The 25,841-nt window shown below is 36.9% G+C and overlaps 2 protein-coding genes across 2 annotated transcripts in view; one reads left to right on the forward strand and one right to left on the reverse strand.

The window, feature by feature from the left end:
* The window catches only part of LOC140153073 (tRNA (adenine(58)-N(1))-methyltransferase non-catalytic subunit TRM6-like), an 80,488-nt gene that overhangs the window by 35,225 nt on the left and 19,422 nt on the right, over positions 1-25,841 (reverse strand). The window contains exons 9-10 of the mRNA XM_072175686.1: positions 24,522-24,624; positions 19,630-19,716 (exon numbers count right to left, since the gene is read on the reverse strand). Coding sequence (XP_072031787.1) covers positions 19,630-19,716; positions 24,522-24,624 — 190 coding nt within the window. The remainder of the gene's footprint in view (positions 1-19,629; positions 19,717-24,521; positions 24,625-25,841) is intronic.
* On the forward strand, positions 271-14,744 carry LOC140153075 (monocarboxylate transporter 13-like). Its single transcript, XM_072175690.1, has 3 exons — positions 271-595; positions 12,156-12,305; positions 13,963-14,744. Exons 1-3 carry the CDS (start codon positions 394-396, stop codon positions 14,277-14,279), a joined length of 669 nt encoding a protein of 222 aa, XP_072031791.1. The 5' UTR covers positions 271-393; the 3' UTR covers positions 14,280-14,744.

Here is a 25,841-nt window from a genome sequence, read left to right on the forward strand (position 1 = left end):
TTCCTCTGATAGATGAGCATGTTGTGGATCCTAGTGTATGGTCATACTACACTTTATATGACTCAGCATTTTGTTAGCTACTGTATGATTTAATAGGAGGGTGTTGTTGAATTGACCTGTTATTTATTTTGATCAATTTTCTCATTTTTATTTCCATACAGAAAAAGTAAATCCAAAACCAGCTGGCATTTCAATTAAGATTTATTTGCTAGGTGTATTATCAAAACTTGCATGCATCATGTCCAAGTCAGTATTGTGAGATCGATTGAGAAATGAATTCAATGACAATTTGGACATTCAAAAGTCACATTTTTGTTTGTTGTTTCTTCTTCGATTTCAGGCAAGCAGATTGTATGGTTGTATATCATTAGGTATACATAAAAGTAAATAAGAATGGCAACACAGAAGCCACCATCATGGGAGAAGTACTGGGGCTTGGTGGTGGTATTCTCTCGTTTCAGTGCCTTGTTCATGCTATTGGGTACATACAAATCATTTGGAGTATTGATGGATTCTTACATCTATGATTTAGACACTTCTGCAGCTGAGGCCGGTACAGCAACTGTCTTGTTCTTTGCATTTGTTTATTTTACAGGTATGTACTAGTAAAATAATATTTATTTATCTCTGATTTGTTTGTTTTTTCAGTGGCATACTTTTAAGCATACTTTTAAGCTTAAAAGCCATTTTGGGGGTGAATTTTGAAAAACTTACTTTTTTCAAAAAGTGTGTCCTTCCCAAAAATTATTTACTTTTTTTTTACCAAGAAAGCATAAAGAACCAAATTTTTGCACTTGTTACACTCACAAATGGGCAAATTTTGACCTTTTTTGACCGAAATTTTGTTTAAAAACCGCAACACTTACAAAGTGGACTTCTTTGGCCTTTGTCGATTTGGAGAGGGGCAGCCGCCCTCTGGCTATGCCCCTGGTTTTTGTTTGCTTGTTTATTTAGGGGCTGTGCAATAATTATGAGCCCTGGGGAGGGTAAAATTGGGGGAGGGGGGCAAGACATTTTGGTGAGCTGAAAGGGGGGCACACATTCATGGGGCACCTTTTAAATAAAATGCTTTAAAAAGGCTTAAGAAAACAGTACGTAAATGCTTTAATATGCAAATTCGCAAATTCTGCGCTCGCAACATATATCTAGACCATTGGCGGGCAGAGAGTGGCGGGAAAGTGATTTTTGGCAGGCCGAGAAGGGGGGGGGGGGCAAGCGAATTTTGGCGGGCTATCTGTAAATTTTACCCCCCTCCCCAGGGGTTCATATTTATTGCACAGCCCCTTATTTATGATATACCTTGGTTCGCATTATCACATGAGTTTGGGTATAAAACAAAAACTTGTTTGTCTGTTCTCTAGTACTATAGGCAAAGTATCTAATTCTCGATCATGAGAGCCAACATTAAGGTATGCAGTTTATTTGCGTTGAGCGTACTCACACGCTTACGGAGCAAGCAGCTCATTTAAGAATTGACCAATCACACTTTGAATACGGTAGTCGCTAGGCAAGGTCGAGGTTCGGTCACACAATTGTGTTATTCCACTAAAAGTACGCTGACACAACAGTACGCAGAAGGTACATCCTCTCATGATTGAGAATTTAATATTTTGCCTATAGTTTTTACTGTATAAAGGGTTTTATTTTCTTCAATCTCCCTCACATTTTGATAACTGTGTTATAATCTCTAGGGACCTGTACCTATCAAATATTGTATTTGCAGTTCAAAAATGGAATATCTGTATTCACTGAGTTTTTAAAGCCATTATGTGCCATTTGCTAGGGGGGGCATTTGCACAAAAGTGTCATTAAAAGCACATAATCATAGTTAGGGCAAAAACAGCAAAAAGGAGGCTTAGGTATAGAGAAATGTCAGTATCCATAAATATGTGTGGCACATCCCCGCACATTTTTTTTTAAAGAACCCCCTCCCACCGCTGGGCATTTGATCATGGTGACCCTCATTTTTTCTTGAATTTTTACTTGTGTATGATTATAATACCAAATTACCAAATGATATACTTAAATACCCTGTGAAAGACTAAGCCTTACATTCTTTAATTACAGTAAAATTACAAGTTTTTATAATAAAACTGGGATCCCAAAGTTTGGTGCTCCGTGCTGCACACCCCTACCAACATTTAAGTTGAGCCCCCCCACCACCCTTGTTGTATTGAAGCTATCCCATTTGTAGCAAAGCTGACCTTAGACTTGTCCATTGTGCATACTCTGGTTATTGCATTAAAAGCTTAAAACTCTGATTTAATTAATTTGTGCACAATTGATAGATTTTCACAACTGATCTTTTCAGTCACCGTATCCCCTCTGTTTGTTAGCTTCCCAAGTGGACTACTGACTTTGGATTTCTGGCCTACTAAAATTGGCCATGATGTAATGCATCTTTAAATGGATCTGGCTTGTGATTGGTTGCCCATATCTCGTTATGGATTGGTTTAAATCCTCCGGGCACCTGCCATTACCATTAATAACTACATGGTACACAACTATGCGGCCTTTGTGTTGGCGGGAACATGAGCGCATCTTGTACCATGCTTGTACTTCCAAGCTTTGTGCGTGCGGTTAAATTGGGATTGATTAACAGTATTAAGTATGATTGCCCGATCAAAAGTCCCGTTTAAAATGCAATGTCCATTGTCGATTTTTTAACCCGGACAGTAGTATACGGGACTGTAGGGACGATTTCAAGGTCACACGAGCTCATGAATATTAATGAGGGGTGTGGCTAATTAGCATATATGAATATGAATGAGGGGTGTGGCTAATTAGCATATATGAATATTAATGAGGTGGGCGTGGCTAATCGTAACCGGAAATACCGCCATTTTGAAAATTTTCAAAATAAAAAATTTCAAAAAAATTTCAAAATAAAAATTTCAGCAAAAAAAAATGTCAAAATCAAAATTTCAAAAAAATTTCAAAATCAAAATTTTGAAAAAAAATTTTCAAAAAAAAATTCAAAAAAAATTTTCAAAAAAAAATTTCAAAAAAATTTTCAAAAAAAAAATTCAAAACAATTTTGAAAAACAAATCATGAGGGCGGCTAATTACGCAGATGAATGAATGAGCGAATGTAAATAAAATACCGCCATTTTTACTGAATCGAGAAGTTGACTTTTTACCAGCGTTCATATTTAGGGACGTTGACATTAGGGCCGGTGAAATGAGTGAATGAACAGTGAAATGAGCGAATGAGCAGCGAAATGAGCAAATGAACAGTGAAATGAGCGAATGAGCAGTGAAATGAGCAAATGAGCAGCGAAATGAGCAAATGAGCAAGGAAATGAGCAAATGAGCAAGGAAATGAGCATGGAAATGAGCAGCGAAATGAGCAAGGAAATGAGCAAATGAGCATGGAAATGAGTCAATGAGCATGTAAAATGAAATAAACTTTTTAAACTTTTATTAGCAACTTCTAGAAAAGTGCGGTCGATTAATGCGCTTTAGTCATCGCTTTCCATCTCGACATCCTCTTCGTCCTGTTGGAAAAGCCCGACGAATTGAGATCGATGCTTAGCCAACGTTATTTTTACAGCTTTGCCCACGTCCATGCCTTTATCCGTCCTCTCTTCGAGGTCGATCACGATATCTTGATGAGTTTCGTCATATTTCAAATGGACGTTATGTGCCAAAAATGGCCCGTAGCTGTCAAAAAAATCGCGTTTAACGGCCCATGCGGTTTTCATATTGGCCTTTTCCCCGGCCAGGTCTTCAGCCATACCTTCGTTGGCGTACTTTTCGTATTTTTGGGCCCTCATCTCGCGAGTAGCTACTCTGGCCCGTTTAAGCCATTCTCGTCGTGGCATTATCCTCCAACTCCACGTCGCTATCTTCTCCTGATGCCGCGCTTCCCGCTTCGGAATCATCCGGCTCAATTTTCGGGTTCGGAATAAATCCGTCTCGGGCGTTCCTCCTCTTCACCGTGCATCGTTTTCATGTGTCTCCTCAAGTTGAATGATCGATTGAAGCGTTTATGCATGCGCGTGACAAGGGTGGGGTTTGAGCGCTGAAATAGAAGCCATCGTCGACTCCTCGAGCTGATCTCCAAATGACAAAACGGGTGAAACAGGCATTTTATAACCTGCTCATTGACTCATTTCGCTGCTCATTCGCTCAATTCACTGCTCATTTGCTCATTTCACTGCTCATTTTACGTGCTCATTGACTCATTTCCCTGCTCATTTGCTCATTTCCCTGCTCATTTGCTCATTTCGCTGCTCATTCGCTCATTTTGCTACTCATTCGCTCATTTCACTGCTCACTTGCTCATCAAAGGTCACAAGGTTCTGTCCGGGTCAAAGGTCAACCGGAAATAGCGCCATTTTGAAAAGGTCAACCGGAAATGCCCCCTCATTAAGAGAGCGCACCACCATTAAATGCGCCATTGAAATACACAGGGAAAGACGCACTTTTGGATCGCGCTCAGCAGTTCAAAAGCGTATTTCAGCTATCAAGTTTGGTATCAAATTAAAGCTAATCATGTATAGAATATTATTCTTTCAACGGAACATATTGCTAACGTCGACTTTTTTTCGCTATTTTGCCGCAAAGAAAAAGTATGCAAATTTAACCTTAAAAATTACTCAATTTTGAAACCGGACATTGTCCAAATTAAGCATAAAACTCCATCTCTGAAATAAAACATTGGGACTTTTTCTCATATTTTGTCATGTAGACACTTGTCGGAAGCAAATGAGCTGAAAATGGGCAAATTTTGACTAGACGTTTTGAAAATAAAGCCGCAACAAGCTCAAATAAGCGGTGGACTATTTTAACCGAATTTCACTGGTACATAAATCGTGGAGTGATTTGGTGGTGCGCCCTCTTATAAGCGGCAATAGTTATCAAAATCCAATTTTTTACCTTTTAAAGTAAACTAGAGACAGTTTCTAGTCATTTTGCAAGATTTCATACCTCTACGACATTCCGTTCGGAAGAAATGATGTTCTAAAAATCAGCCCGGAGTCACCAAAAGACCCAAATTTCAACATGTTCTTCAACACGCAGAGTTTTGCAGATGTTGGACAGAAAATTGAATGTTTGATGCTAAAAGACACTTTATAATTTGAATTTTTTAGTTGTGAAAAGTACAAAATGTGTTTTCATGTTTTGAATATCTTCGATATATTTAGGCCTATTTACATAATTATGTCAAAGTCCCCCCCCCCCCCCCCCTTCTCTTTCTCTGTCTTAAAAACAAGGCCTACTGATATTGGCAATTGAAGCAAAAATACAAGTTTTTATGCGTTATTCTGATCTGGCATAAATCTACAGCAAAAACACTCACAAAAGTGATTTTTCATGCTTTTCTTAACGTCACAGACTTGTATTTTTGGATAAATCTAAAAAAAAAATCCTAAAATTAATCACAAAAGTCATTTAAAGCGTTTGCGAATGAAATAAGATGATTTATTAAAATTTTTGGCCGTTTTTATTAAGCTTTTTGTACAGAAGCGTACAGCCCAACAAACATTGAAAGCCTCTTATAAGAGAGCGCACCACCATTAAATCGCCATTGAAATACACAGGAAAAGCGCACTTTTGGATCGCTCAGCAGTTCAAAAGCGTATTTCAGCTATCAAGTTTGGTATCAAATTAAAGCTAATCATGTATAGAATATTATTCTTTCAACGGAACATATTGCTAACCGTCGACTTTTTTTCGCTATTTTGCATAAAGAAAAAGTATGCAAATTTAACCTTAAAAATTACTCAATTTTGAAACCGGACATTGTCCAAATGCGCGCCAAAACTCCATCTCTGAAATAAAACATTGGGACTTTTTCTCATATTTTGTCATGTAGACACTTGTCGGAAGCAAATGAGCTGAAAATGGGCAAATTTTGACTATACGTTTTGAAAATAAAGCCGCAACAAGCTCAAATAAGCGGTGGACTATTTTAAACGAATTTCACTGGTACATAAATCGTGGAGTGATTTGGTGGTGCGCCCTCTTATAAACGTCAATAGTTATCAAAATCCAATTTTTTACATTTTTAAGTAAACTAGAGACAGTTTCTAGTCATTTTGCAAGATTTCATACCTCTCGACATTCCGTTCGGAAGAAATGATGTTCTAAAAATCAGCCCGGAGTCACCAAAAGACCCAAATTTCAACATGTTCTTCAACACGCAGAGTTTTGCAGATGTTGGACAGAAAATTGAATGTTTGATGCTAAAAGACACTTTCTAATTTGAATTTTTTAGTTGTGAAAAGTACAAAATGTGTGTTTTCATGTTTTGAATATCTTCGATATAGGCCTATTTACATAATTATGTCAAAGTACCCCCCCTTCTCTTTCTCTGTCTTAAAAACAAGGCCTACTGATATTGGCGATTGAAGCAAAAATACAAGTTTTTATGCGTTATTCTGATCTGGTATAAATCTACAGCAAAAACACTCACAAAAGTGATTTTTCATGCTTTTCTTAACGTCACAGACTTGTATTTTTGGATAAATCTAAAAAAATATGTTCCTAAAATTAATCACAAAAGTCATTTAAAGCGTTTGCGAATGAAATAAGATGATTTATTAAAATTTTTGGCCGTTTTTTATTCGCTTTTTGTACAGAAGCGCGTACAGCCCAACAAACATTGAAAGCCTCTTATAAGAGAGCGCACCACCATTAAATCGCCATTGAAATACACAGGAAAAGGCGCACATTTGGATCGCGCTCAGCAGTTCAAAAGCGTATTTCAGCTATCAAGTTTGGTATCAAATTAAAGCTAATCATGTATAGAATATTATTCTTTCAACGGAACATATTGCTAACCGTTGACTTTTTTCGCTATTTTGCCGCAAAGAAAAAAGTATGCAAATTTAACCTTAAAAATCACTCAATTTTGAAACCGGACATTGTCCAAATTAAGCCAAAACTCCATCTCTGAAATAAAACATTGGGACTTTTTCTCATATTTTGTCATGTAGACACTTGTCGGAAGCAAATGAGCTGAAAATGGGCAAATTTTGACTATACGTTTTAAAAATAAAGCCGCAACAAGCTCAAATAAGCGGTGGACTATTTTAACCGAATTTCACTGGTACATAAATCGTGGAGTGATTTGGTAGTGCGCCCTCTTAATATTCAGATATGCTAATTAGCCACCCCCATCATTAATATTCATATATGCATGAGCTACATGTAGCTCGCGAATATACATGAGCACGATGAACATGAACACGATGCGTAAATTGCTGCTTTTTATGCTGAAGAAATTACATGCAGCCGCGCCGATCAAGGTGGGCAAACACAGCGACTCGCTTCGTCTCTCCGGTAGCACAAGTTTGCGCCGTGTATCAGCAGATTTGATCAATCGTTCCCTTATATTTGGAACATTTACAGGAATTAAATTTGCTAATGAAGTAGCAATAAGTTGGAAATATCAGAATGTGAATATCAAATCGGTCATTTTGTCTGCAAGTACAGTACGTACAGTCGCGGATACGGAACACTCGGCGACTGAGACTCAGTCATAGTCAGTCACTGAGTTCACCCCGCCCGTATGTATCTCTGAGTTCGCCTATCATACATGACCGGTTGTAAAGTTAAGAAATAATTAAAAATCCCATTACATGTACCTTATTCAGTGGCGTGCCGTGGCGCCCCAACCCGGGGGCTGAAGAAGAAACAATTTTGCCGCCCTTCCTTAACAGCCCGAAAAGGTTGACCCAATTTTTTTTTCACGGTCGTTTGAAAAAGTGATGAGCTCATTTTTTTTCTTTTTTTTTTTTTAATTTTTTAAATTTCTTTTTTTCATTTTTTTCATTTTTTTTTGAAAATTTTATTGAAATTTTTTTTTGAAAATTTTGATTTTGAAATTTTTTTGACTTTTTGATTTTGACATTTTTTTTTGCTGACATTTTGATTTTGAAATTTTTTATTTTGAAAATTTTCAAAATGGCGGTATTTCGGTTACGATTAGCCACGCCCACCTCATTAATATTCATATATGCTAATTAGCCACACCCCTCATTCATATTCATATATGCTAATTAGCCACACCCCTCATTAATATTCATGAGCTCGTGTGACCTTGAAATCGTCCCTACAGTCCCGTATACTACTCCGGACTTTCGAGATTAATAAACTGGTAGATTCTAAAATCAGAATTGTTCAGTATTGAAGTGTCAACATTATGATATGTTGCATTCAATAATATAAGCCTACGTATACTTTACTTTTACTGTCACTAATATAATTATAAGACTATTATATAAACTTTTTCATAACAATTTTATACTAGAATTTTGATTTAATAAATATCAGTATAATTTTGAGTTCAACTGAATCCTTTCATCATGATTAATGACATGTTTTATTGATCAAAAATCCACTATAGCATAGTCTAAGCTGACCTATACATGCACGGTTGGGATTATCCAGTTCATTTTGATTATAGAGGGCAAGGTGACCTATTTCAAATGAAGTGGAACTAAATTATTGCTTTCATGGTCATCCATCCCTAAAATGTTAACCCAGGGGGGATCACTCCCATTGTGGCCTGTACACCATCCGCGATAATCAACTTTTGAAAGGCACCCTAAACAAGGATTTAACCCTTGGCTAAAACGATACCCTAAACAGGTTACACGTGCCTGTTTTCACACCCTAAACAGGGATTTTATTTCTTGCATAAAATTTCATACCCTAAATTTCATTTCTGCGTATTAGCAATTGCAATTTTGCTACCCTTTCCCCCAATTTTTCATGTTTTTGCCACCCTAAACACGATACGCGCGTATCGTGCCTACCTACGAAAAACTACCCTTTTTACGCGTTTTATTATCACGGATGGTGTACAGGCCACAATGGTAGTGACCCCTCTGGGATGTTAAAGGTGAACCTCATTGAAAATAAAGTTATATATCAATGGAAAGCTTATGATATCAGGATATTAAAAATAATTTTTCCGATTTTTTGATGGCCAATAAAGCTGAAAAATTAAAAAAATGAATGAATTTTTGGTCTTTTTTAAGGCGCCCAAAAACCACCCAAATCAATTGTCTTTGACCTTGAGAATGCTCGTGGACGTAAGCTCAGGGTTCTTGAGTCACGTGATCCTACTCGGAAACACGTAAACAAGACTTGCTTCCTGTACTTTGCAAGCTGCCCGGCAAGTCTGATTTTCACAATAAAGCTTGAAATGAGAAGAATCTTCAAGTTGCTGATTCCTTCTATATAATATTAGAAATAATAGAATTATTGTCAACACGAAAATGTTCCGTAAATTTTGACAAAATCAGTCAGGCTGGCTGGGTATAACTGGGTAATTGAGTTTGAATTTCACGCCGGGATCAATTCCATGCGCAAATGATTGCTGCTACCGTATACCGTTCATGTCATGGACTGAATAAACATGATCGAATAACAAATTAAATAACTTGTTTGTGACATTCCCTATTCTTGATTCATTTTAAAATATCTGATTTTTAAAAATATCGTCTTGTAGTAATCAAAAAATTAATAAAAAAACCGCCGATTTCATCAAATCCAGCCCATAAAGGTTTTCATATTTAGCGCATTGCGGTAATACATTCTCCGGTACATTCTTTCCACACAATCCCGACACAATCACGATTGAAAGAAACAGATACTTTATTATAAAATAAATACAATTTAGGCTTAGTAGACCGTTATTTGATGGAATTCTGAAATCTTAATAAAATTAAAATATTGTCACTTGTGTCACGATTCTTTTAATGATACTACAATCAGTGTACTGAAAAAGTGAAACATTCATGTTTTATGGATTACCGAACACGATGCGTAAATTGCTGCTTTTTATGCTGAAGAAATTACATGCAGCCGCGCCGATCAAGGTGGGCAAACACAGCGACTGGCTTCGTCTCTCCGGTAGCACAAGTTTGCGCCGTGTATCAGCAGATTTGATCAATCGTTCCCTTATATTTGGAACATTTACAGGAATTAAATTTGCTAATGAAGTAGCAATAAGTTGGAAATATCAGAATGTGAATATCAAATTGGTCATTTTGTCTGCAAGTACAATGCATGCGTACAGTCGCGGATACGGAACACTTTCGGCGACTGAGACTCAGTCATAGTCAGTCACTGAGTTCACCCGCCCGTATATGTATCTACGAGTTCGCCTATCATACATGACCGGTTGTAAAGTTAAGAAATAATTAAAAAATCCCGTACATGTACCTTATTCAGTGGCGTGCCGTGGCGCCTAACCCGGGGGCTGAAGAAGAAACAATTTTGCCGCCCTTCCTTAACAGCCGAAAAGGTTGACCCAATTTTTTTCACGGTCGTTTGAAAAAGTGAAGAGCAAAAAAAAAAAAAAAAAAAAAAAAAATTTCAAGTTCTAGCGCCCTAAAAGCAACCGTTTTTCAATTTTTTTTATGCTTTTTCAATTTTTTGCGCCCTTTTTTCTTTGCCAAATCGTTTTGCCGCCCCCTTCGTTTTTGCCGCCCCTGTTTTTTGCCGCCCCCAAAGCCCCCCCCAAAATACGCGCATGTTATTCTATTCCTTCATTTTCTCATTGTGATAAGTTCATCTCAACTTGGTGTGACGATCTGAACTGGTATACTAGCAGTTATTTTTTGCAATCTGTTTTCATTCCGGTTCTTCAGCGAATCTTAGCTCTTCGTGCTTTACTATAATATTCCCTGCATATCGTGGATGGCCTGGCCTATCCCAAATCACCCGCCAGCACTTTTCCCATTTTTAATCCACACACTTTATTCAGGAACTTCATTCTTGATTTGATCATGATGTTTCCTTCATGTTATTCTTATTTTATTGAAGATATTTTTCATGTAAAGTAAGTTGACAATGACTGAGTTCGTTGCATTGGCCCGATGCATGCCACAGTAATGCATGGACATTGTGTTTACAATCAAACCCGAAGTAACTGTGTGTCCCGTGCTGGCGTCATCATCGAAAAGCGCCCAATTTGAACGATTTCGTTTTGTAATTTGGGGGGGGGGGTGCCAATATCCAATCTTTGCATGGAGATTATGTCTATCCTGGTGCGTTAGGCAAATAAAAAATATTCTTTTCTGCTTCCTGGCATCATAAGCTTTCCATTGATATATTTAACTTTATTTTCAATGAGGTTCACCTTTAACACTGGAAATAAATTCAAAAATGCTCCCTGGAATGCCCTATTCATCATCACTAAGGGCTCATATTGAAATACCCTACCACGTTTTCACACAGAAAGAAGGCAGGATTCCCCTCGCTAAGCGTGCGCCTCAGGAAAGCTCGGTCATAAAACGGATGGATTATATGCATCAGTAATACACCCTGCCCAGCATTTTAACAAAAGAAGGCTAGCACAGGAAAGCTGCAGGATGGCGCACACCTTCCTGTGTAAGGGCATTTCAATATGAGCCCTAAATACTTTACTTTTACTTTTATTATAGTCGTAAAAATATTAGAATTGGCTGACAATAAAAGAAATCAAGTCTCCAAATTCATAACATTTCATTCCTCAAAATTATACAAAGTGAAGTTCCAGTACTGCAAGTGTAGTTTTCAGAGTTACAATTTCCTTTTTTTCAGTTTTTATAGTTCATCGTTGTATGGATAATGTAATGGTATAATGTAGAAAAAGATTAAAAAGTCTGTGTAGGAAAAACATTCAAAAAAGCATAATTCCTGCACATCATTGATGTAGACCACTTTTAAGTTGAAATGTTTGCCATATGTGATGTAGTCCCTTCCCACTCATTTGTTGGCAAATCAAGAGGGGGTTAGCAAGCAAAATATGGCACACAGAAAGGGGGGGGGGCAATTCTGGGCACACAGAGAAGAGGGGGGAATCAATATTTGGCATGCTGTTCCAAAATCTTACCCTCACCCTAGGGGTCATAATTTTTATTTACAACACCCGTATGGCCTTATTGTAGATTGGGCTATTCCAGTTGAAATCCTTATGCCCCCTGCAGAAGACATAGCCTTAATCTCCCACACATGCATGGGTGTAGATTTCAAATGGTGCCACCCATTCAGGTAGGCCCATTTGAAATTCACACTCCCTGTGTGGAAGATTAAGGTTATGTCTTCCATAGGGGGTGTATGGATTTCAACTGGTAAAGCCCATTCAGGAGCTCATTGTAGCCATCAGTAGACCTTCCTAATTGTGATTTTTTTTTCTTTGTACCATACTGCAGCTCCTATCTTTGGGGTTCTGGCTGACATGATGGGTTCTAATGGAGCCAGGATCTTGATCATGGTAGGCGGCATTGTATCTACAATTGCTATGTGTCTATCATCATATTCGACAACATGGTATCAACTGGCGGCTTATCTATCTTTAGCAGGTACGTAAATCATTTGCTGAATTAATTAATTATCATTCCAGTCCAAGCTAGGACTCAAACTTTAACGTGACCTCTCATTAGTAACAAATCACAAAGCATCATCAAAGTATCATTCAAAGCACTAGGGTCCCAAAAGCCAAGTTGATAATAAAGTAATTGGGAAGATTTTGACATAATATTGGATGGCTGAGCATGATACCATAACATATCGGATGAGTCATTAAAATATCGGACGAGCCATCGGCGAGTTCGATATTTGTATGACGAATCCGATATGTTATGGTATCATGCGAAATAAGCCATCCAATATTATCATTATTAACTCCTAATAACCCTGAAAACTTAATAATGAAAAATATCGTAGTGTCATTAAAGCCATAATGTATGATCTTATAATATGACATTGGTTAACATTTTTTTAACCTGATTTTTTGGCATATTTGTAATGTTAACCCAATTTACACCTGAATGGAATCAACCACATTCTTTGTTTGTCAGCATAGCAATTTTGGCATTATGTCATATTCGGACATTAAGTCCGCATAGAACATCATGATGTTAAATGGCAAAAATAGCCAGTGGGGTTTCAGTTACTTTTATCTTGTTATTTCAGCTTAAACTGAACAAAGACATTTCCTGACAGTTATAACTAATATTATTTCAGCATTTTGAGTTTAAAATAATAAAATTGGGCTTATTACATACACCTTTCGGGGAGGAAGTCTTGATTCTATCAGGCTGATGCTATCACATTAAAACAAATGTTTACATCATGTAGTTAAAGAACCACACCCTAGCACTATTAGTTCATATACCATAAGGAACAAACCAAAAGATCGATGACGTCCTATAAACGAAACTAGTTTTGTTTAGGGGTGAGGGGCTAAAAATACTCGATTACGTTTGTAGAAAAAACATCAGTTTGAAGAATGTGTCATTATTAATATTATGTCAACATTTTATTATTACGTTTCTGGCAGGGATGGAGGGGTCGGCCGAGAAATGAAACTAGTTATGTTTATAGGACGTCATCAATCTTTTGGTTTGTTCCCTAAGAAATAGAATTTTTTTTTTGGTATAAAATGTTAGTTTTTGCTCTCAGATATCTCATCTTTTAATTTGGGCCCAAACAGATGAGGCAATACAAAGAAAATCGCTATTTATTACCAGCGCATATGTCACCAATGCGAGCCAGTCATTCGAACGTGAGTTGTGTCGGCACTTTTGATATGTCACAACTGCCCGCACGCCATGTACGTACTGTGTTTTGCACATCGTGTACGCATTTTACTATTATTTCCATCGTAATAATAAAATGAAGGTTCCTGCAGTTTATTCAAAACCTTGAATTGCGACATAACAATCGTGTAAAAACAGAATTTTGACAAATATTTAGGGCATCCTCATCAACAAGTGTTATAATATGGCTTTATTGAAGTAACAAAACATGTGCATAATACACTGATACAAGTATAATGCTTTCACCAAAACAATCTTGATGACCAGAGCCCCTACCATGGGATGAAAAAAAACAGACTTTGTGGAATTCCTGTCCATAAGAGGATCAATAATCTTTGTAAAATTACCAAATTAATATTACAAGTTACAACATGACGCTTCTCTAAAAAGTCTCTAATTTTTTCACATTATTTTATAGGTGTTGGATATGGCATGGTACAAGTTCCTACTGTCGCTCCACTCCTAATGTACTTCGACGATAAGTTTGGCTTAGCCAACAGCATCTCCGCTGCTGGCGGTGCTGTAGGAATGATTGTTTTACCACCACTCACCGAGCGCATGATCGAAAACTACACTTGGCGTGGCGCTTCGATGCTACTAGGTGTTGCCAGCTTGCATACCACTGTGGCCGGTGCCCTCATGCGACCGCCCTCTTCTTTCAAAAGAAAAGATCGTATCAGCGTATCTATGGCAGCGATGATGCACCTGAGGATGGCACACCTTACGAGTCTTTGACGAAGGTCAAGAGATTCGCTAAATTAATGCAAGAACAGCTAAGCATTGATGTTTTCCGCAAACGGCCGCGATTTGTAGTCTATCAGTTCATTTTTCTATTAGCGGGAGTGCAGTTCGCTGGATGGCATCTGTTTCTTGTTCCAAACGCACTCAGTCAAGACATCGCACTATTCGACGCTGCTTTCTTAGCGTCCATCGGCGGGATAGGGAACATCATCGGTCGTGCTTTTAATGGACCTCTACTGGACCATAACATCTTCAGTGATGCAATGCTTTTCGTTCTCATCCATCTTGTGTGTGCACTCTCCCTCCTGTTGGATCCTCTAGCGACTGAATACCCCCTCATGGCTGTGCTAGCGTTCTGGGCTGGACTAACGATTGGCGCCAGCTACGCTGTGACAATTGTTATTGCCAAAAATTTAGCCGAGGAGGAAAAACACATAATGGCAGCAGTCGGTTGGACACATTTTTCATGGGATTGGTGCCGTGATAGGAGGGCCATTAGTAGGTAAGTGGGTATCTTAATAGGTTAGACTCAAAATCAGTAAGCTAGATTTGAATGGCCATTCACACACCAAAACGGGAATTGTCTCTGGCACACTTTCTCACTATGAAGACAAACTGACAAATATTAATGATGTGACTTTTTAAACAGTTTATTCTGAAAATACAGACTGAAAGAGGCTAAAATTTGGAGACCACCATTCGCCACCCCTCCACCAAATTACATCAATATACGCTTTACCAGTTCCGAGAAATTGCACTCGTAAGCTCGGATGGACAGACGGACGGACAACCAGGAAACATAATACCTCTGGTGGAGGCATAAAAAATGGTGACATACCTATACCTTTACTTTACCTTCAATATTTCTTTTGCTTTATTTGTTTGTTTATTCCATGTTTTTTTTCTCCCCTTTTTGATACAGGAGCCACATTTGACATTACTGGATATTACCATGTTGGCTTTCTTCTCATGGGTGGATGTGAACTACTTATAACAGTTTGTACATTCATAGAACTGATGCAAAGAAGGTACACTCAAGATCTAAGGGGCCGCTATCTGCTTATGTGACATTTTATGCCAAGTCTACTAAATACATATATACTAGCATATGATATGCAAAATATGGACCAATGATAATGATTATGATAAGCCATGTGTGCATGCAGGCCCGCAACCATTTTTGACCAAAAAAGCGTAAAACACCTGATTTTTTTGCTTGCTACGCTCGCAAATTTTGAAATTTTTGTATACTTTTGCAAATTTGGGGAGGTGCGGTCGCACCCCCCCCCCTGCGTACGGGCATGTATTTTTTTTACTTTACATGCTTTTTAGAGGTGCTAGCTAGCAATGGTAGATAAGAACTCACACTAGGGGTGTGGGTCCTTATCTACCATTTCTAATTTAAGGATGAAGACAGGGTCACGGTGTAGCCTTGGTCCAAGACTTGGGGGCTTCACAGATATTATAGGTCTATCATCATTGCTTATTTTTATACTTAGTATCCCAATATTATACAACCCCCTCATTGCATTGATCAAATCACCAACAAATGTGCTGATAACTCACAGTGGTTTCTTGGATATTTATCACTGTCTAATAGGTAGTCTATAACGGAGCCCATGTTGCACCTAGCACCACTAAACCACTTTTAATAGTTGCCCACGACAACTGATCAAACTCAATATCCTACACATAGGACCAAGTACAAAATGTACTGCATGTACTAGTAAAATAGGGATAAATAATGCCCTCACTATTTTGCAGGTCAAACTCAAAAATTATAATGATTAAATGCCCTGGACAGAGGTTTACATGTATTAAATGTATCATATCTTTATCCATATTGTGATTGTAAACTTACTAATTTTGTATAGACCTTCATGAATTTTTAATTTTTTGATTCGGTGATATTACTGTAAGCCTATATAGTACATGGTGTGTATGTTAACCACGTGATATGGGCCTATAATATCATATGTCACACCTCTCATAACTTAATAATTTAGGCATAAAACCACATGAATTTTCATTGATATTAATTAAATTTTACTATCCTAAAAAGGTCAAAAAGGCTTGGTCAAGTCTAGTCACGGTGTGGGTTCTTATCTACCATTTCTAATTTAAGGGGGAAGACAGGGTCACTCAAAGTGGAAAAGTTTAGACATTGTTTTGAATTGTTAAGGGTACTACACCCCTGGGGGTACTCAAATTTTTTTGGGTAGGGGTGTGCCTCGAAGATTTTGAAGTAGGACCCATGGCTATACCACTTCAAACCTGATTTTTACTACCGATGTATATACCAACATAGAATAGACACCCATGACTATACCAGTTGAAAAGACAAAAATACCACCCATTGATATACCAACCCCATATACTGACCCATCCATATACCACTATAGGGCCTACGTTTAGAATAATGTAACAAATTTTCATATCATATTTTTTATTTCTTGTTTACTGTATTTTGTATTTTTTTATTCTAGGTTCTATCAAGGGTCTATCATTTATTAATTATTATTATTTTGTTTGTTAGGGGTGGTGCAATAATTATGTGTACCCCGGTGCTGAATTATAGGGGGTAAAGATTTTTTGATAGGCAAAAAAGGGGGGGTGGCAATTTTTGGCAGAACATTTTGAGAATTCACCACTCCGGGTACACATAATTGTTGCACCACCCTCCCCTTATTTTGAAATGAATACAAATCCAAAATATATTTATTGTTGTTTTGTTTTCTCAGTTTCCTTCATTTATGTTCGTTTGTCTTGTACTTCATTGTAGGGCCAATATCTAGCCTAGTTTGTAACAAGTATTGTGTGGGGATAGATGATTCTTGCACTTATTTATTTTAAATTTTATTTAACATACAAAAACCACGAAAACAGTGGTGCAGCCAGTGCCCCCCCATACCCTGCATGGTGAAAGAAGAACAACAAGAAAAAAAAATTAATAGAAATTTTGAACATCAAAATGAATTTTTTTATTTATATTTCTTTTGTACAGTACCTTTTTTCTTCCCACTCATGATTTATTGAAATTTTAAACGAATTTAATATTCATGCATTTCTGTTCAATGCAATTGCAATTATCATTTAATTATCGAACCAAAACAACATCAATTTGACCCATCGATCGTGTATGATCTTGGCAGTGCTGCCGCGTGTCATGTCAGCTGAATTCGGAGCCAAAAATAAAACTCAACTTTACACTAAAAACTTACCCGATTGTTGATAAAACCTATTTATATGATTCGATGCATTTAAAAATCGGCAGTTAATTTACTCAAATTTTGCGATCCCGAGTTCCGAGAGGCAAAACTGACTTAAAAACAGCGATGAAAAAATTGCCGTTGCAACTTCGATACCGATAGGATTTCAGTGATTTATCAAAATTGTCCTGGGTAAACAGAAGTAGTGCTGGGCTCAAATATACTACACCGGAAGAGTGTCGCCATCTGTTTGCAATGACAACTCAACCTTTGCTAATCGGACTATCAATTGATTTGCCCAGCTCTGAATTTATGGTTCTGATTTGCCTTATTTGGATAGCGATGTATCTTATTTGGACACGATCACACAATTTATTTTCGTGAAATTCATGCTAGTTTAAAGATTTTCGACCCATTGAAATTGATATACCAAAATGTGATTTAGACCCCATTTCAATACCAATTTCAACTTACTACCCATGCGTATACCACAAAAACAGAAAAAATAAGGGGTCATTGATATACCAAGCGGCCGAAAATGTGACCCATGTTTGCGGCACGTCCCCGTATGGCCATTTGTACTGAGTACACCCCGGGACTACACCCCTGTGGTAAATTTGTGAGTATTTTTGTATTTTTCTCAAAAAATAAATAACACACTGGTAACAAAAGTTATGTATATTATTGGGGCAAGGAATCCAATTACTACACTCAATGACTCAGTGACTCAAGACAAGTGGTTCAGTATATATGATAGGAAATGAGGTACATCCTAGCAGTACCTTATTTCTTATCATATAACAAACCGCTTGTCTTGGGTCACTGAAATTCCAGTGTAGTAATTGGATTCCTTGCCCCTATAATATGCATAACTTTTGTTACCAATGTGTTATTAGTTTTTGAGAAATTTATCGAGGGGTGTAGTACCCCCTGAAAAGTATACATTTTCAGAAAGGAAATAATGCAAGGAATCCAACAAGCAAGCATAGCAGATTACTGACAAAATGAACAGTTTTTGAGAAAGATGCCATTTTTTGGTCTACCATATAACGACTTACCTTAAATTTCCATATTGATGAAAACTGCATACTTATGTTCTAAAGACACAAAACTAGTCAGTTTAGTTTTCTTAAACTTTTGGAATTAGGACCGTATACAAATTTTATACCTTAAAATATCCACTATTTTGGTCAAAATTGAAAGAAAGTCTAATTTTGATCGTTTTTGATCCATATTTTTAAAAGAAAAAGAAAAATTCTAAAATTTGATAAAACAGTAACTAGTTTTGTTTCTTCATAACATAAATATGCAGTTATTATTGATTTGGAATTTTAGGGTAAGATGTTATGGTGCCATTTTTTGTGCATCACATTTTTTTGTTTACATTTGTGCTCAAAAATCATTAAAATCAGAAAACCGGGCTAGAAATAATTACATGATCAGCAGAAGCAACCAGAAAGCAATGAAAATGTTTATAATCACTGGGTTAACTAATATGCTAGCGACAAACAGATTATGGTGCGCATTGCAGTTTTTGTATTTAAAATATAAAAAATGAAGAAACTGCACTGCATGCACTGCTCTTTTAGACGATGCTACTTGTTATTTTTTGCCTTACTTTAAAAGTTTTAAAGATGCAAAACAATGTACAAAAAAGTCCCACTTAGAGTGACCCTGTCTGTCCCCTTAAGGGGGTACTACACCCCTGTGGTAAATTTGTGACTATTTTGCATTTTCTCAAAAATAATAACACACTGGTAATAAAGTTGTGTATATTATTAGCAAGGAATCCAATTACTACACTGAAATTTCAGTGACTCAAGACAAGCGGTTCATTGTATGATAGGAAACGAGATACATCCTAGCGGTACCCTATTTCTTATCATAAATAACAAACCGTTTGTCTTGGGTCACTGAATTGCCAGTGCAGTAATTGGATTCCCTGCCCCTATAATATACATAACTTTTGTTACCACTGTGTAATTAGTTTTTGAGAAAAATGCAAAAATAGACACAAAATTATCGAGGGGTGTAGTACCCCCTTAACAAACCCTTTACATTGACCACCATTCACTACCTCATCACTCAACATCAAGATAATCAGTGTAATTTTATGTTAGAAACCTACCACATACCTGATAGTTTCTGAGCCACGTTTCTGTTATTCTCAAACTGATTGCTCCTCCTCTCTCCCTCAACTTCAAGTAACACTCCATCAGCGGCTGCAAATATTTAAGAATAAAAGAAGTCTTTTATTGTTTACTCAAATAATTATATTGTCTACACATTATTTATTATAACAACATTAATGACAAAACGGATTAAATTTTTTTGGAGTAAGTTGGCGGATGAGGTTTTGAATCATGATGTGTCCTATTAATAAATAAAAATAAATAAATAAAAGTCGGTGATTTAATGTGCGTGTACCATGTGCAAATCTCCCATTTAAAATTCTAATCGGTAGTACATCTAGTAACTACACAACGCAAAACAATTAAGGTACCAGTTAAAGGTAGGTGATCTGATTGACAGCCTCATTCCCCTCTTTACCCCGTCAAACCACATCAAAAGGCAGATTTTTATAACAAATGAAAGATCCAATTTTCTCACTAACATATTGAAATTTGGCATTCCAAATCGGTATATTACCGAAGATATCATATCATCAAAAAACTGTTGAATTATTAGTACTGACTGTGGTAACCATGTGAGACTAATTCAACAGTGTTTTGCTGATATCTTCAGAAATATACTGATTTGAAACTCCTAACTTCAACATGTTAATGAGAAAAATAGGTTCATTTAATTACATGATTATCATGAATAAAGGAATTAGTCACATTTACATGTTCTTTTTGCATGAATGCTTGAAGGGGGCAATATTTTTATGTTATACACAAGTTTTAAAGAATTCCATTTTCCTTAAATTTTAGGGCTCATATTGAAATACCCTACCACGTTTTCACACAGAAAGAAGGCAGGATTCCCCTCTCTATAAAGCGCGCGCCTCAGGAAATCTCGGTCATAAACGGATGGATTATATGCATCAGTGATACACCCTGCCCAGGATTTTAACAAAAGAAGGCTAGCACAGGAAAGCTGCAGGATGGAGCACACCTTCCTGTGTAAGGGAATTTCAACATGAGCCCTTACCCTTGTATATCCTGAACAAACACAGATATATCACAATTAGAACCAGCAGCCAATAGCTGCATCTTTTAGTTTGGATAAAATGCATTATTCATTGAAATTGTTCAAGAAATACAACACAGACACAACAATCCAAAAACCCAAGGAAGATGCCAATTCATAAGTTGCAGTTTGCTCAACTGCATGCCTTATTGATTTGTGCACAAAGTGTTCTTGAACAAGTGACCTAAGCGCCATACTTTCCATTGATTAGTACATTAAAAACTACCACTGTGCTTTGCATTGATTAGAACATAAAAGTGCAACTTTTGATTTTGTTACTTCCTGGGGTTTTCACCGTTTCTTTCATTCTCAACCAATTTTTTTAATTTTAACAAATGAGGTCTTAAATCAGAGCTAAAGGGTACAGGTATTGGCTGCCTGTTTTAATTTTAACATATTTATCTTTGTGCAGGATATACAAGGGTGAACAAAACAGGTACCTTAATAATTCTTTTGTGGTCTGTATATTGATATTAACTCAAGGCAACGAAAAAGAAAAACCTGTTTAACAAACCCTGTTTCACAGGCTGACAGACTTTTCAAGTGGTCAGGATTTTTTCCTCTTACATTGACCCTCAAATATCACCACCCGAAAACTTGACAAATCACACAAAAATTCTGTGATTTTTTTACAAATATATTTTGAAAATGTACAAACTGCTGATTTTACGTATTTTAACAAAATTAAAAAATAAATCTCCCAAATTATGCAAAATCTGGGTTGGGTGCTTTTTTGTTGTTGCCTAAAGGCATCATTAAAAATATAACAATGATGCCTTTTTACCAATATTGTGGTATTGTGTTAGATCACAAAGATAATATCTTTAACAGTTCAGTTAACTCCTTTGGTAAGGCATCAAACTTTCAAAGCTTGATTTATTTGCATTACATGCCTGATTTGATGAACAATCTACATATAGAAACTCTGCCAACACAGAATTCTACATGTCAAATTTGGATAATAGGATATGGCACCTATAATAGACCCAATCGAATAAACTCAAAATGGTACAACAATTGATATGGCAAACATGTTGGTTCTAAGTGACAGAGGGGCAGGTCTCTCTAGTTTGATTCCACAACCATTCATACTTATCACCTGTTTTATTGTTCTATCATGTGAATTGCCCTGTGGTACCTTACGGAGGGCAGAATATTTTATTTAAAGGAAGTCTCCGGCAATCAAACTTTGGTAAGGCATCAAACTTTCAAAGCTTGATTTATTTGCATTACATGCCTGATTTGATGAACAATCTACATATAGAAACTCTGCCAACACAGAATTCTACATGTCAAATTTGGATAATAGGATATGGCACCTATAATAGACCCAATCGAATAAACTCAAAATGGTACAACAATTGATATGGCAAACATGTTGGTTCTAAGTGACAGAGGGGCAGGTCTCTCTAGTTTGATTCCACAACCATTCATACTTATCACCTGTTTTATTGTTCTATCATGTGAATTGCCCTGTGGTACCTTACGGAGGGCAGAATATTTTATTTAAAGGAAGTCTCCGATGTTACTCAAACTTTGGTAAGGCATCAAACTTTCAAAGCTTGATTTATTTGCATTACATGCCTGATTTGATGAACAATCTACATATAGAAACTCTGCCAACACAGAATTCTACATGTCAAATTTGGATAATAGGATATGGCACCTATAATAGACCCAATCGAATAAACTCAAAATGGTACAACAATTGATATGGCAAACATGTTGGTTCTAAGTGACAGAGGGGCAGGTCTCTCTAGTTTGATTCCACAACCATTCATACTTATCACCTGTTTTATTGTTCTATCATGTGAATTGCCCTGTGGTACCTTACGGAGGGCAGAATATTTTATTTAAAGGAAGTCTCCGGCAATCACAACATTATGCCTTAAATGCACGAAAAATAATTATCAAGCATGAATCACAAGGTTTTATTTAAAGCAAACTCATAGTGACCATAAAAACGAATAAAAACATCCATCTCTCAACCCGCGATATTCAAAATTCCCGGGCGCCAAAATTATCGAGTGCAATGACGTCCCAGTAATGCAACGAAGGCTGATGACAATTGAGCACAAATAACCTTTACGTCATTGCACTTATATATTAGACAATTTATGCGTGGGAATTTTGAATATCGCGTGTTGAAATCGGACTGTTTTTATTCGTTTTTATGGTCATTATAAGTTTGTTTTAAATAAAACCATGTGATTCATGCTTGATAATTATTTTTCTAACATATAAGGCACAATGTGATGATTGCCTGAGACTCCTTTTAAATAAGGATGAGTGACATAGTATTTGATAGGGTCTATTATACAGAGCTGTATCCCATAATATAAATGTTAAATGGTGTATGCAATGTCTTGAGCTACCATGATTCATGGCATCTTATGCAACCTGAGGACTACACCAGGCACAAAAAGAAACTCGTCAGTTATAGTCATCCTTGCTGTTCAATAATCTGATAATTTTGGATTATTCTAAAATAAACATTTTGTTAATTAGACTTTGCTTTCTCATTTGATACCCTGTTTGTGAAAATCGAACAAGAATTGACCAAGATATGCGCCTCCAAACTGTCAAACCCCAAAATCAAAAGTTGCAATTTCAACGATTTTCAATGGGAACGTAGTTGTATTGCACACAAGCACAACGGGCCAATCAATAAAGCACACAATGTAACAAACACAAGTGAATCGCTAAAATTGCAACTTTTGATTTTTGGGTTTGAGGGTTTGGAGGCTTATATCTTGGTCAATTCTTGCTCGATTTTCACGAACAGGGTGTCAAATGAGAAAGCAAAGTCCAATTAACAAAATGTATATTTCAGAATAATCCAAAATTATCAGGTTGTTGAACAGTAAGGATGACTATAACTGATGAGTTTCTTTTTGTGCCTAGTGTATATCAATCAAGGTCTTGATAAGAGCCACAATACTATTTTTCATCTTGGCAAGCCAGTGACGTCAATGCGTTGAGGCATCTGTTTCGCACGCACATCTATGCGGCATCTTTAAGCAAGTGCTTGTGTATGCCAGCACTTTGAGTGAATGCATGCGATTTGAAGTTGCACCTAATGAAATGCGCATTGACGTTAATGATTTTGGTGCATTTTGAATTCTGTTAGTGTACATGAAATGCATGCTATGTATACTTTATTTTTTATTCTTCAATGTACAATCCAATATATCGACTGCTCAGTGCCAGAAGTGGGTAAGAGCAATAGCTGCCATGTAAACATTTGGCAATTTATACAAAGTATATTGTACTCGTCTACACATGGCAGCTACACATCACATGGCAGCTATTGCTGTAATTGCACTTACCCACTTCTGGCACTTAGCAGTCGATATGTATGCATTTTCCAAGAAATGCCAAACTAAGGACCACTTTCCTGTGGTGTCACTTCCATATTGGGTCAATATTGGGTCCAGATGTAAACAACAAGTTACAACACACATGGTTTCCTGGGGTTCATGCAAATATGTGATAAACATGCTGCACTGCTTCTTTTCTCTTCGGTTTTGACTTCTTCCAACTGTTTAACAACTGTTTAACCCTAAAACGTTTTTTTTTTGCTATCGGAAGGCAGAGAAGGAACCAAAAAGGAGAGAAAATGAATAAAGATTTCACACACATGATCACCGACCTCGCTCGTGCCACAGGGGTTTCTCACTGGTGCAGTGCATCACATAACATTGATCACATTACCAGCAAGGTATTTTGCTGTTGGGTGTGGAGGATTATGCTAGACCCAATATCGATTGATTGATGACATCCAGGAAAAAGGTCCATAGACTACCCTTGTGAAAATGTAAGTTGTTTTGCATACCTCTTTGTTGGAGCAGTAGACCACAAATGGTCTGGAAAGAGCCAACAGCTCGATAAGTGCCATCAGAATAGGACTGGGCTGAAATCTACTCACTATTACAAGTCTGTAAAAGATGAAAAAGGTGGAAATATTTAGATAATGATTGAGCTTATGAACTTCACTGGTATGATATACTCCTACATTATGTATTATTAAATAAAATAATCATGAGGCAAATGAACCAATAGCAACTGATATTTTGGGTGTGAATAGTATGGCGCACACCCACTGATTAGTTAGGGGTGCATAATTTACTGGTATGAAGTCTACGATATACGATAATACTTCTATATTGCATATTAAACTGTATATAATATATATTATTCCTTGACATTTTTAGGACATCTTAATTTAATACCGTAGTTCATCTCAAAGCCCCCCCTCCACACTTTAGTAAAATTGGTGGCTTTTTGCGCATTATACCCGCTGGATTGAGTAAATTTCAGGTTTTTTTCCACTGCTTTATTTTTGTGTCAGTTCCTGAGAACTGACACCTTCTAATACAGGTTTGACGATCATGTGACAATTCGAATCATATTGAAAGATCACATGATTTGTAAAAATATCAATATCGATATCAATACTATTTGCAGCAACAAAACGGACCACAGCTGATGTACTAGATTGTCTATTTGAATACAATTATCTGGAGCATAGCCGTGCGCGTGCACAGAATCTAGTTGCCACGAATCGTCAATTCAGTCCCAAACCAATTCGCCCACATGCTAATTCGAACCCTGTATAATTGATGTACAAAAAAAGTTGGCCAAATTTAACTTTTTCGTGATTTTCTCCATAACCGTTGTTTTTACACCAAATCTGTATATTTAGATGCCTTGATGTCTTGCATTCGGTCACAAATCTTTTTAACCAAATATCCTAAAGAGTTGTGCGAAATGTTGAACTTTTCCTCTGGTTATAAAGAACAAAAAAAGTCAGCGGTCGCGTATCTGTACGTAGCTGCAGTTTGTGGCCCTCACGGACTTAGCAAGTAGCGCAAGGCGTTCAACCGAAGCGCTTGCTGACGCAACCTCTCTGGATAGTATATAAAAGCAACAGAGCCCGAAAGTAGTGCTAATCTGTACGATCATTGGTTAATGAGATTACACTTATTGTACTTTGTGCACTTAACTCTACATCATTTCCTACAGAGTCGTACGATATGTCAACTTTTCCCTTGGTCATAAGGAACAAAAAAAGTCAATTTTGTGCACTTAACCCTCTATCTTTTTAACCAAATATCCTAGAGAGTCGTGCCATATGTAGAACTTTTCCTCTGGT

Source organism: Amphiura filiformis, chromosome 5 (genome assembly GCF_039555335.1).
Source record: "Amphiura filiformis chromosome 5, Afil_fr2py, whole genome shotgun sequence".
Classification (NCBI taxonomy): domain Eukaryota; kingdom Metazoa; phylum Echinodermata; class Ophiuroidea; order Amphilepidida; family Amphiuridae; genus Amphiura; species Amphiura filiformis.

What these genes read in the sequence shown, in the direction of transcription:
- LOC140153075 (XM_072175690.1), top strand. Translation starts at nt 394, where the DNA reads ATGGCAACACAGAAGCCACCATCATGGGAGAAGTACTGGGGCTTGGTG. An exon ending in TGCATTTGTTTATTTTACAG is followed by an intron (nt 596 to 12,155) that starts GTATGTACTAGT and finishes ACCATACTGCAG; the next exon opens with CTCCTATCTTTGGGGTTCTG. An exon ending in GGCTTATCTATCTTTAGCAG is followed by an intron (nt 12,306 to 13,962) that starts GTACGTAAATCA and finishes ATTATTTTATAG; the next exon opens with GTGTTGGATATGGCATGGTA.